At 39.1% G+C, this 12500-nt stretch overlaps 3 protein-coding genes across 3 annotated transcripts in view; 2 read left to right on the top strand and 1 right to left on the bottom strand.

Annotated features, from left to right (window-relative positions):
• The window catches only part of twist3, an 11128-nt gene extending 9714 nt beyond the window's left edge, over positions 1 to 1414 (bottom strand). The window contains exons 1-2 of the mRNA XM_034312236.2: positions 1345 to 1414; positions 110 to 1251 (exon numbers count right to left, since the gene is read on the bottom strand). Of these exons, the coding sequence (XP_034168127.1) occupies positions 597 to 1178 (582 nt within the window). The 5' untranslated portion in view covers positions 1179 to 1251; positions 1345 to 1414 and the 3' untranslated portion in view covers positions 110 to 596. The remainder of the gene's footprint in view (positions 1 to 109; positions 1252 to 1344) is intronic.
• A 3189-nt stretch (positions 1415 to 4603) lies between these two features.
• Positions 4604 to 10067, top strand: LOC113525166 (PTB domain-containing engulfment adapter protein 1). Its single transcript, XM_053240639.1, has 9 exons — positions 4604 to 4943; positions 5853 to 5938; positions 6042 to 6113; positions 6219 to 6296; positions 7237 to 7374; positions 7859 to 7963; positions 9020 to 9079; positions 9176 to 9233; positions 9326 to 10067. Exons 2-9 carry the CDS (start codon positions 5894 to 5896, stop codon positions 9373 to 9375), a joined length of 606 nt encoding a protein of 201 aa, XP_053096614.1. The 5' UTR covers positions 4604 to 4943; positions 5853 to 5893; the 3' UTR covers positions 9376 to 10067.
• A 596-nt stretch (positions 10068 to 10663) lies between these two features.
• The window catches only part of LOC113525159 (transmembrane protein 106C), a 13127-nt gene continuing 11290 nt past the window's right edge, over positions 10664 to 12500 (top strand). Inside the window, exon 1 of the mRNA XM_034312228.2 lies at positions 10664 to 10801. The gene's annotated coding sequence lies outside the window, so the exon portion shown is untranslated. The remainder of the gene's footprint in view (positions 10802 to 12500) is intronic.

Below are 12500 nucleotides of genomic sequence, written 5' to 3'. Positions count from 1 at the left end.
ACACACACACACACACACGCACTCACACATGCAGGCACACACACACACACGCACACACACATGTGCAGGCACACACACACACACACACACCCACACACCACTGACTCACCTGTAGTACTGTGTTAGTTTTGTTGTTTTGCGGTTGTATCCTCACAGTGGTTAGTGTTCCTGTGATGTAATCTACAGAATACCCACAATGCACCTTGTTTCAGTCAGAGAGAGAGTCAGATTCAGGGTCAAAGGTCAGGAGTGTTGATGATGTTTATAAGAGAAACAGCCTTCAGGTTAGCAGTGGCATCGCTAATGAGCTCAGAATAAACACATTCACAATAAACTCGTTTCTGATTGGTCAGAGAGCAGAACCAGGAAGTGGAAGAGTCAGAAGAACTGAAACTGAATTATGAAGATTAGATCAGGAAAGACTTTTGTTGTACACTAGACTTGTTAAGAATAATGTGAGGGGGCGTGGTCAGAGTGAGGGGCGTGGTCACGGTAAAAGGGTGAGCTTAGCGCTTACTGCATTAATTAAAACTATGAAACCCAGCTGAGTGTCTCAGGTTGCACAGAGTTAATGTGAATCAGGCGAGTTGTTGGAGTTAGTGAGTGGCCGACATGGACCAGGCTCCCTCCATCCTCCACACGGAGAAGGCGTAGCTCAGTCTCTCGTGTGCCAGGTAGTTACAGCTCGCCATCTTGGCGTCCATCTGTCCGTCATCGCTCTGCAGCACCTGGTAGAGGAAGTCGATGTAGCGCGAGGCGAGTTTGAGGATCTGAATTTTGCTCAGTTTGTCAGACGGCAGCGTGGGGATGATTTTCCTGAGCGAGGCGAAGGCGTCATTCAGAGACTGTGTGCGCTGACGTTCCCTCACGTTAGCGATGACTCTCTGAGAGTGAAGATCCTCAAACTGCTGAGCAGGAAGCGGAGACACTGAGCTCACCAACGGCACAAGCGAGGACGAGGATGAAGGAGATGGAGAACTCTTTTTGGGACGTTTAGGGATGGATGGTGTGATGGTTTTATCTTCAGCTAGCAGATCAGCGCTGAGCTCCTTCTTAGGGCTCGTCAGTCGTTTTCGGGTCACAACAACAGGACATTTATTATTGCGGCGTTCCTCGTCCTCGTCCCGGGGAATCACTCCGCCTTTGGGGAAATCTCCACAACTGTCTTCCTCTCTCATGGCAGACGGTCTTCTGTCTCTGATCTCTGTGTTCTTCTGGCCCTGATCTACCACTCGCCTTTTCTATCTACAACTTAAACATAAAGAAGAGGTATTAATTTAAATATTTCTGAGCTTCAGTGTGAGTTTTCAAAAAAAATCATTCAATAATAAAAAAATACAGTACCTGTCTATTTACTGCCTAAAGATCCTTCAGTCGATCCTTCAGTCAGCTTCAGTTTTAACCACCATCTGGCTTCCAGCACATTTATAAAGACCAGCTTGGTCCTCACAGGCTCCGCCCACCACCATCACTGATTGGACACGTTCAAGGACACGCCCAGCTCAAAGTAAACAAGATGAGTGTCGGGACTCATCTCTGATTGGAGGATAGAAACGTGGAGGTGTGATAAAGGACGAGGCCGGAGTGTGCGCTGCATCGCTGTAGGTTCTCCTGAAGTGGTGTGTGTTTTATTAAATCCAGATCTCACACTCCGAAATCACACGTCTACACACACGACTCGGAAAAATACACCACACACACTACTCTGGAGCTTTCAGAGAACGATTCACTTTAAAAGCCTGCTTGTTCTCAGCAGATTATTATAATCTCTGAATTTATTTTTTGAATTTAGAATTTCTTAAATTCAAACTGAAGTTCAGAAGTGAGAGGACAAGACGGGGGAAGAGACAAAAATATAAAACCTTCTTCTTCAGTAAGAGCTTTAACATGGACTCGCCAGAGTCTCTCTCTCTCTCACGCATACACACACACACACATGCACACACACACACACACACACACACACACACACACACACACACACCTTATCTTATTTACACTTTATCTGGGTGGTGGGAGGAAACCAGAGAACCCGGAGGAAACCCAGACAGACACAGGGAGAACGTGTGAAACTCCACACAGACAGTAACCTGAGTGCACTACGCAGGGAGCAGCAGTGAGGAAAACACAGCACTGAATTTACTCACTTTACTGCTGAGTGATACAGAAACATCATCAGAACCTGCTGTCAGGGCCGAGCCTTACATAAACAGCCACACTCACCGATACATAAACAATTCCAACATTATAACAATAACAATAAAATAAAACAATAAAATATAGCATTTAAGTGTATTTTCTTTATTAAATACTTTAGGACTGCTCAGACAATACACACTACACACAGCTACTGTTTATTTTACTACCATTTGCACTCTTCTTCACACACTGTGACTGCACATATTCTAGTGTCTACAGTTGGGATTTGCACTTTACTGCATATTTTATAATTATATTGTATTTGCACAAGTTCCCCCCTTATCTTCTGATGTATATTATTTGTGTTGCACAGCTGTAGAGTACCTGAGCCTCAAAACAAGCATTTCAATGTACAACTGTCCCTGACATTTTGTGCACATGACGAACACAGGACTTACAGAAGTGCTTTTTGTCTCCATTAGAAATATCCTCATACTCATATTGTCGAGATTAAACGCTGTTCGAGAGTTAGCACTGCAAGAAAACACACAACTCAGGGTTTTTTTTTTGTTAATTAGTGATCATTTAAATGCTTATTGAAGAGATGTGTTTTTACTCTTCATCAGTGATTTTCAGCTAGAGGAAATTCTTGTAAGACAGAGAAGAGCCTTGATGCAGGTTTTCCTCTTTCCCTGAGAGACGATGGGTCCGGCTGAGCAGTGCTAGAGGATCGGAGGGAGCGTGGTGCAGAGCGGGGGTGATAAGTGCTTTAAGGTTGGTGAAGGTCTGTTTTTGGCTTTGTAGGCGAGCATCTGATGCAGCAGCTACAGGAAGCGGGTGAAGAGAGCGTAACAATAGGGTGGTGTGGTAGAACTTGAGATCAGTTCCAGAGGTCAGATGGCGAGCAGGAGCAGAGCTGTCAGGAGTGAGGTGAAGTAGTCCAGTCTGGAGATTCCTGATAGATCACAAGATCATGACATGGAGACGAGTGTAGAAGAATTTACAGCCTCTCAGTCTCATGTTAGCTGAATACATTACTAACATGTAGTTAGCGTGTGTTATCTCTCTCTCTCTCTCTCAGATATTCCCCTTTTGCGCTCTCATCCTGTGTCAAGCTCTTCATCTGTGTGACACAATCTGATGTTCACAAAGCCTGGAGGACACACGGCTTTCATTTTATTAATGTCTAACACAGGGTGTGTTGGTGCGGAGACTCCACTGATGATCTGCTTTATTCTGTGTAAATGTTAGCGTGCAGTCAGAACAGGATCAGATCTTTATTTACTTTATTTACACAGATTCCAGTGAGTCATCAGAGCGTCCACATGTGGACATTACAGCCGTGTTTAAAGTGTGTGAGACGTGGACGTGGACGTGGACGGAACAGCGAGCAGTGAGACATCTTCTCGTTCCCTTCATTTCACTTCTTTATTTCTTTTTCCAGTTTCTTCCCGTGTCTCCTCTCACTGAGGATGTAAAGAAGGAACATGAGAATAAGAAATTAATGTCAAACAAATTTACTGAATAAAACAATTCCAGCATTCATTTCAATTCAAATTAAACATGAATTTGTTTTTTTGAAAAAAATGTGTTTCAGTAAAAGTCTTTTAGCGGATCTAACATTAACTAACATAAACATTAACATTAATTCATGCTCCAGTGCAGATTTTTCTTTCTTTCTTTCTTTCTTTCTTTCAGTCCTCTAGTCTTTGTGTTTTTCAAATTTCCGCCTGTAAAGCTGAAGCTGAACTGCACTGAGTGTCATACAGAGTTTTGTTCGTCATGTTTGAATTTCCTCAAGTTCACTTTGAAGCTGCATTTTTCAAAAAAGTCCCGTAATGTCAGACAGAGTGCGCATCTGGAGTGTGCTTCGCTCAAGACAGGAACGTCTCATTGATCCCTGATGGAAATGATTTAGAATTAAAACAGCTGCAGGACCTGTTCCAATAACTCTCAAACCAAGGGTACTTCGCCCAGTAAATCTCAAATCAAGTGCACTTCTTCCAGTAACTCTCAAACCAAGCCCATTTCTTCCAATAACTCTCAAACCAAGTGCACTTCTTCCAATAACTCTCAAACCAAGTGCACTTCTCTCCATTTGAATACTATTTTTAATACTCCCCCTGGGAGAATCCAGATGCCATCTTAAGGGCTGTTCTATGTATAATTTCAAGTGCCCTTTGTTCCATGACCCCTTGGAGGAGTGAACAAGTCGACATAGCCTTCAGGAGCAGAAAATGAGTTTGGCCAGGAACCTGTGCTGTGTGACCCTAGTGTGCACTTAACAAACTAGGGGGAAGAGTAAAAGACGAGAGCAAGTTTAAAACTGTATTGTAACAGGGCAATAGTCTGTATCTCCACCCGTCTCGCTCTTCCACACTTTGTCACGTTCATTCAGCAGCTCAGCAGCTCCATCTAGTGGTGGTGTCCATCATTACTCTTCTTCCCTTTTATAAATTGTCCTATTTTCAATTTTGGATCATTTACTTTAATTTTTCTGCTAAGATTTTAGAAGTTGCAGGATTCAGACCACGTACTCTTTTAAAAGCCCCTTTTACAAACGGATATAATTTAAATGCCCCCTCAGCTCTCCTCAGACTCAGTGTTTCTTTCAGGACGCGTGTGCTAGTGTTTATTATCTGAGGTACAGATGATAAGCAGCAGTAAACATGATCAGAGCTGATAATCACCCAGAGACGCTGCAATAAGGAACCACAGTGTTCAGTTAGTGATTAACTTCAGACTATAAAGCTGAGAGAACATCAGGGTGAGGACGAGTTCTTCACCACCTTCACACTGAGAAAGTAAGTGTTTTACTTTTTATTTTAATGCACTTTACTTTGTGTGTGTGTGTGTGTGTGTGTAAATGTGTTCTGAAAGAAATCTTGATTAAAAAAAAGTTCACAGTTAAAGTGTTTTGATGATTAAGAAAATAAAGGAAGAAAGGCTCAGAGTTCATCATTCCAAGCTTTTGGCCACACCCTGCACTGTGCACAAAAAGGGTTAAAAACTGAGAGAATCCTAGAAGTTTCTAGCTAAAACCCTATAATAATATATTTCCCTTTCAGGGAGTGAACAATTTCTTTCTTAACTGAGGACCTTATTTTGTAAAAGGGGATACTTCAATTAAAAAAAAAATCCTCAACTGTTCCTTCAGGTACAGACACTTTAATATCTTTAATATCTTCTAGTCTATCTAGAAGAATCTTATGATCTATGGTGTCAAAAGCTGCACTAAGGTGAAGCAACACAAGCAAGGAGACACAACCCTGATCAGAGGCCAGTAGCAGGTCATTTAACCAGAGAGTAGAGAGTAGAGCAATAGGCAGTGGGAGCTCAGTGGCTAAGACATTAGCCTACTGATTGGAAGGTCATGAGTTCAAACCCCTGCACTGCCAAGCTGCCACTGCTGGGCCCTTGAGCAAGGCCCTTAACCCTCAACTGCTCACTTATATAAATAAGATAAATGTAAGTAGCCCTGGATAAGGGCATCAGCCAAATGCTGTAAATGTAGTGCGTGTGTGATTAATGCAAGATTAATGGTGAGTGTGTTCTTAATGCAAGTGTGTCATTATAGCATGTATATCAAATCTGTGAGTGGAGTCTCTGTATAATACACAAGTCACACTGATCTCAGGGCAAAAAAAAAGATGTTCTTGCTAACAGAGAGAGAGCACGACTGATAACCCTAGACATATATTGATATTTTTCAGGTCGTGTTTTTGTCTCTCTGTGTTGGACTGCGAGAGCGGCGATGAGTGACAGTGAAAACGACAGTGAAATTTCCTTCTCTGTTAAAGTGAGTGCTGTTTTTCTCCTCAGCATTATGTGTTTGTTTGCTAGAAACAGCAATAATTGTGTGTGTGTGTGTGTGTGTGTGTGTGTGTGTGTATGTTCCTCAGTTCCTCGGCCGTCTCGAGGTGGTGCGTCCAGTCGGGATGGAGATTCTGATGGAGGCTGCAGAAGCACTTCAGGTCCTCACCACTCACTTATCTATTTAGTATGCAGATTTATGCAGATATATGTAGAATAAATGAAGTAGTGTGGTGTTTCCTGTCTGTGTGCTGTTCCTCTTATAGATGGAGAAGAAGAAAAAGAGTAAAGTTCATCTGTTTCTCTCCAGAAGTTCCATCGACATCCTGGAACATAAGACTAAAGTAAAACTGCCCCTCTCTCTCTCTCTCTCTCTCTCTCACACACACACACACATATTCATCAGATTTATAGATACACACAGTCAATAGTAGGAATTGTGATTAAAGGAAAGTTACACAGAGTTATGCGCATTACTAAATTAGAATAAATCAGAATAATATAAACAGCTAAGTAGTTTAATATTTAATAATAATTTATTAATAATTTAAAATAGAATAATTATACTTTCATATTTAATATAATATCGAATATTTCTCTGAGCTGTTTGCGATCTCACTTCAGTGTCCTGTATGATAATAGTGGGCGGGATTTGGGATCTGCTAATTACAATATTCAAATTAGCATGGTAAAAATTTTTAGCCTCCTGTTTCAATACAAAATGAAAAATGAATTAATTATATTATAAAATATACTATAAATGTTATGATAACCTTTTATCTGTCTCCGTCTCTGTCTCCATCTGTCTCCGTCTCTGTCTGTCTCATCTCTGTCTCACTCTCTGTCTCCATCTCCGTCTCTGTCTGTCTCCATCTCTGTCTGTCTCCATCTCCGTCTCTGTCTCACTCTCTGTCTGTCTCTGTCTCCATCTCACTCTCTGTCTGCATCACTGTTTCTCTCTCTGTCTGTCTCTGTCTGTCTCTCTCTGTCTCTGTCTCCGTCTCTGTCTGTCTCTGTCTCCATCTCACTCTCTGTCTGCATCACTGTTTCTCTCTCTGTCTCTCTCCGTCTCTGTCTCTGTCTCACTCTCTGTCTGCATCACTGTTTCTCTCTCTGTCTGTCTCTGTCTGTCTCTCTCTGTCTCTGTCTCCGTCTCTGTCTGTCTCCGTCTCACTCTCACTCTCTGTCTGTCTCTGTCTCTGTCTGTCTCTGTCTCTGTCTCCGTCTCTGTCTCACTCTCACTCTCACTCTCACGCTCTGTCTCACTCCCTGTCTGTCTGTTAGTTCATGCTGTACTCCTGCACTCTCTCGTCCGTGTCTTTCTGCGCTGTTCATCAGTTTCAGCCCAAACTGTTCGGCTTCATGGCGAAACACCCAGCTCTCGACTCACACCACTGCTACGTCTTCCAGAGCTCAAAGTTTGTGAGTATCAATATCAGAATAATATCAATATCAATTTAAATTTCAGTAATATATTCAGTACGCATTTCAGGGTGGTTTTATGTGTTGAATTTGATCTGAGTCCTTCACATGATAAATAAAGTGTCTCACAGACAGACTTTAATATATACTAAGAGAGAGTTTAATAAATACAAATTATTAGAGGATAAAAAATAACTGGAAACTTTTAGCCACAGAAGATGTCTGCTAAGCTAGCTAGCTAACTGAGCTAGTGCTAGTTAATTAACAGATGGTTATCATAGTAACATTATATTCTAACAGGTTTTGGGCTATTGTTAAATAAATGGAATGTAATCGAGGATGTAATAAATGAGGATGTAAACCAAGACTTGTAGTGATGTCATACGATCTAGTTTGTGATTGGCTGATCGGTGTAGTTTACTAATAGGTCAGGGTGGGAAATTATGTCTAATTTGCATATTCATAAACTCTCCTTTCTCTTCAGTCTCACCTGCTGGTGTCGGTGATTGGAGACGCGTTCCAGGCCAGCAGAAGCTCGGACAGCGTGAGGGGAAGTCGTGATCTGGTGGTGGAGGCCCTCAGACACAAGGTGAGGAACTAGGGCCACGTTACAATACTGTTTTAGACACTTCCCCTTGTCCACTTCCCCTTAGAAATGTCCACTAGCCACCGTAATGACTGTTCCATTACTCTAGTTGCTTTATATTCAGACCCTGAGTGCACTGGATATTCTACATGAAAGTCACTAAAAAGGTGCACTAGTTAGTGATCAGCATGTGGTTTGGGATGTATGCAGAGTGTTTCTGAGTTTCTGGTTATTGTCCTGATTTAAAATGTTGCCTGTTTGTGATCATGATGGTCATAAGTGCAGTGTGTAATAAAGTACTTTCTGAAAAATAAAAACAACAGTTTTGCAGGCTTTCTGTTTACTCCGTGTTTACTTCCTGTTTTTTTTTTTTTTTTTTTTTTTACTGAAAGGTGCTTTTGAATAACAGTAATATTTATAAAATCAGCGTTAATGAAAATGTGATGTTTATATATGACACGTCATCAGTGGATGATTTACTCTGTCGCCCCCTGGTGGGTGTGAAGGAACTGCAGGGGTGTCAATATTTTTGTGTAAAATAATTAGGATTGGGGATAATTAACAGTTTTAGTAAATTGATAAAGTGGGATACATTTTTATGATTTAGAGCCACAGATATTTTACTCTCTGCTATTGTTTCATTTAAATAAACATTAAAGTGAAATAAACAAATATTAATATTCAGTACACAGAATGTGTGTTAATGTAAAGAAATGTTTTTAATTATAATTCGATAACATAATAATCTATAATACACACAGTGAAAATGCTTTTATTAAATTATATAATATATGTATATATATATATATATATATATATATATATATATATATATATATATATATATATATATATATATAAATTATATGAAATACAATTAATGTATTTATTCACCATACTTTTACTTATTCTATTGTATTTTAATTTACTCTCAGTTTGTATAAACTTCATACTTTTTAAGCTTCTATTTATATAGTAGTAATTAAAGTATATAATAATAAATTAATTAAATAGCATTATGTAACTCTCTCTCTCTCTCTCTCTCTCTGTTTTCTACAGAATAAAGTCCTGCAAAGGGAGAATGCAGAACTAAGGAAGAAACTGCAGGAGAAAGGAGGAGTAAATTCACACACACACACACACACACACACACACACACACATTATTAATGATTAGTATTTTTCATGTGTCTGTCTCCGCTTGTGTTTCATTCAGATGGACAACAATGAAGAGGAAACTGATCACTCTGATACAGAGCAACCCACATCACAAGGTCTGTACACACACACACACACACACACACACACACACACACATAAATAAACTGTAAGTATAAAATAATTATTGTTGTTATTGTTGTTACAGTGAGATTCAGCTCAAGCAGTGACACGGTTGCTTTGCTGAGGAGCTTCTAAGTGTGTGTGTGTGTGTGTGTGTGTGTGTGTGTGTGTGTGTGTCTGTGGTCAAAAGGAGAAGCCCCTCTGCAATAATCAGAACACAGTGATAAACACACAGTAATTACAGTGTGTGATAAATTATTATATATTATTATTTAAACTTTAAATAAATAACATGAATGTAATTTTACACTCATCACCACCGTAATTACACTGTGTGTGTGTGTGTGTGTGTATGTGTGTGTGTTCTGTCTGATGATTTAGTAAATATTTCTTTTTACATTGTTTGTACTAGAACTGTTGATTTATTTTGATCTATAGTGTAAGCATTTATAAAAATGATGGATTATAAACAGAACTTTATTCTGATTGTACAGAATACATTTTCTTATACAACCGGAATAAAACCTGGAAGTTCTAGAAAATATAAGTTTGATGAAACGTATTAAGCTGTAAAATGAGTGAAAACTGTGCAATAATTTTGAAGACTGTGTTCACGAAATGCATTTACAGTTCAGTTCACTTTCAGTACTGAGGTGAAGAAGTGTGTGAGGAGTGAAGAGTGAAAAAAACTGTAATGATGAATGATAATGCTTAGCTCATAATTATAATGACAGTTTTTATTTTTGTCTTGTATTTTAATTTTTCATTAAACTTCCTCATTTTGTCATCATTCTCTCAAGAATAGAAATAAACAGAAATGAAAATGAGATTATTTTCATTGCTTTTTTTTTTCAAAATAAATATTATTTCATATGTACTCTGATTTACATGATTGCAGGAAGCCAGTGATAATAATAATAATAATAATAATAATAATAATAATAATAATGATAATAATAATAATAATAATAATAATAATAATAATGTGCAATTTCCTCAGCTCTTTGTTATTGACTTTTATGTAGTGCTCTATACATCCAATAAAGAGCAATCTGCTACTGAGCTTTCTAAGCCAATTATTATTATTATTATTATTATTATTATTATTATTATTATTAAAATGTCACAAATAAATGTTCTCAATTATTACAAATGTAAAAACTCCAATTTTCCACCCATTCTGCATTTCAGGAAATCTTTTTTGGAATTCTTTTCACTTCATTTATGTTTAGATATTCTCAATAAAAAAGAAAAGAAAGAAAGACAGAAAGACAGAAAGACAGAAAGAAAGAAAGAAAGAAAGACAGAAAGAAAGACAGAAAGAAAGAGCCAATAGACACCGGGGCCTGAAAGGGGCAGTGATGAACTGTTGCATATGCGCAGTGATGCAGGGTGGAGTTACAGATCCGGACGCAAGGGGGCAGTAATGAGTGCAGAGTCTCACACACCTGCAGAAGAAAAGATAAAGCAGAAAGCGAGCAGAAGAAGAAGAAGAAGAAGCGGCTCACGGAGGGAAGTGCACTTGTACAGATCAGTGTGTCTTTATTAGGGCATTTAACGGGTAAGAGCACCATTTTTTCCCTTTAAAATACTTTTTAAACTAGTAAATACAGACATGCGCGCGAATTATCCACATTATTACTGAGACTGTTTTAACTGAACTTTACTTATTACAGCAAAGTTATTACACATGTAGGGCACTAGATAGGGTGTAGTTTATATCCCCTGTACTTTATAGGGAGACATTTGGGACTGAACTATTGTGAATAGAATGTTGCTTTGTTTTTTTTTGTTTTTTTTTTTGATGACAAATTTTAATAAAAACATTGTCAATATGCATGTGCATTACATAAAGTATGGAATAAACAGCCCTACATCCTGTACCCTACATCCTATATCCTATACCCAAGAACCTAAAACTTGGACCCTACACCCTACATCCTGTACCCAAGACCCTACACCCTACAACTTGTACCCTACACCAGTACCTTACACCCTACATCCTGTACCCTACACCAGTACCCTACACCCTACATCCTGTACCCTACACCAGTACCCTACACCCTAAAACTTGTACCCTACATGCTACATCCTGTACTCTACACTTTACACCAGGGGTGTCCAAAGTCTGGCTCCAGCGCCAAATGTGGTATGACGGGTGTATGATTGGTGTATTACTGGTGAATGTATGATTGGGGTATGATGGGTGTATGATAGGTGAATATTTGGTAGTTGTATAAGTGAATGATAGGTGAGTGTATGATAGGTGTGTGATAGATGGATGAAAGATAAATGTATAACAGGTGTATGATAGATGTATGATAGGTGAATGTATGAGATGTATGGTAGGTGCATGATAGGTTTGAGATAGATGTGTGATAGGTGTATGATAGGTGTATGGTGGGTGAATGCATGATATTTGCATGATATTTGCATGATAGATGAATGATGGGTGAGTGTATGATGGCTGTGTAATGGGTGTATGATGGCTGTATGACAGGTGAATGGTAGGTGAATGTTTTATTCTTTTACCTGATAAAGTGAATTTTTAACTTTAACATTTATTTAAGGTCCAGTTTTGGAGGGATGAAGGTTCTACATTCACATTCATTTACCACGTTCATACACCTGCTCATTTATGCAGTTATCTAATCAGCCAATCATGTGGCAGCAGCACAATGCATAAAATCATACAGATACAGATCAAGAGCTTCAGTTCAATTCAATTAAATTTTATTTGTATAGAGCTTTTAACAATGGACAAATCAGCTTTACAGAAATAAATACTTTTAAGATATAAATTGTAATTTTATGAATTTATCCCTAATGAGAAGCCAGAGGTGATGGTGGTGAGGAAAAACTCCTTGAGACGATATGAGGAAGAAACCTTGAGAGGAACCAGACTCAAAAGGGAAGCAATCCTCATCTGGGTGACACCGAATAGTGCGATTATAAATAAATCCCTTCTATAACTGTGCTACATCCAAACATCCCAGTTCACCACAGCACTCTATGCCTGTGAACCCTCCAGACCTGCTCCTGTACCTCAGAAAACTATTCACAAAAGGCTTGACTAAGCAAATATGTTTTCAGCCGAGACTTAAACACTGAGACTGTGTCTGAGCCCCGAACACTAAGTGGAAGGCTGTTCCATAACTGTGGGGCTTTGTAAGAGAAAGCTCTACCCCCAGCTGCAGCCTTCAGTATTTGAGGTACCAACAAATAGCCTGCACTTTTTGATCTGAGTAGTCGTGAAGAAT

This window comes from Pangasianodon hypophthalmus, chromosome 16 (genome assembly GCF_027358585.1).
Source record: "Pangasianodon hypophthalmus isolate fPanHyp1 chromosome 16, fPanHyp1.pri, whole genome shotgun sequence".
Lineage (NCBI taxonomy): Eukaryota > Metazoa > Chordata > Actinopteri > Siluriformes > Pangasiidae > Pangasianodon > Pangasianodon hypophthalmus.
The sequence above is the reverse complement of the archived record's forward strand: the minus strand, read 5'-3'. Positions and strand labels throughout refer to the sequence as shown.

Bases quoted from the DNA above. Each gene is read 5' to 3' on its own strand.
- LOC113525166 (XM_053240639.1), top strand. From the start codon at position 5,894: ATGAGTGACAGTGAAAACGACAGTGAAATTTCCTTCTCTGTTAAA. The intron at 7,375-7,858 runs GTGAGTATCAAT...CTTTCTCTTCAG, and splicing joins TCTTCCAGAGCTCAAAGTTT to TCTCACCTGCTGGTGTCGGT. The intron at 7,964-9,019 runs GTGAGGAACTAG...TGTTTTCTACAG, and splicing joins TGGAGGCCCTCAGACACAAG to AATAAAGTCCTGCAAAGGGA.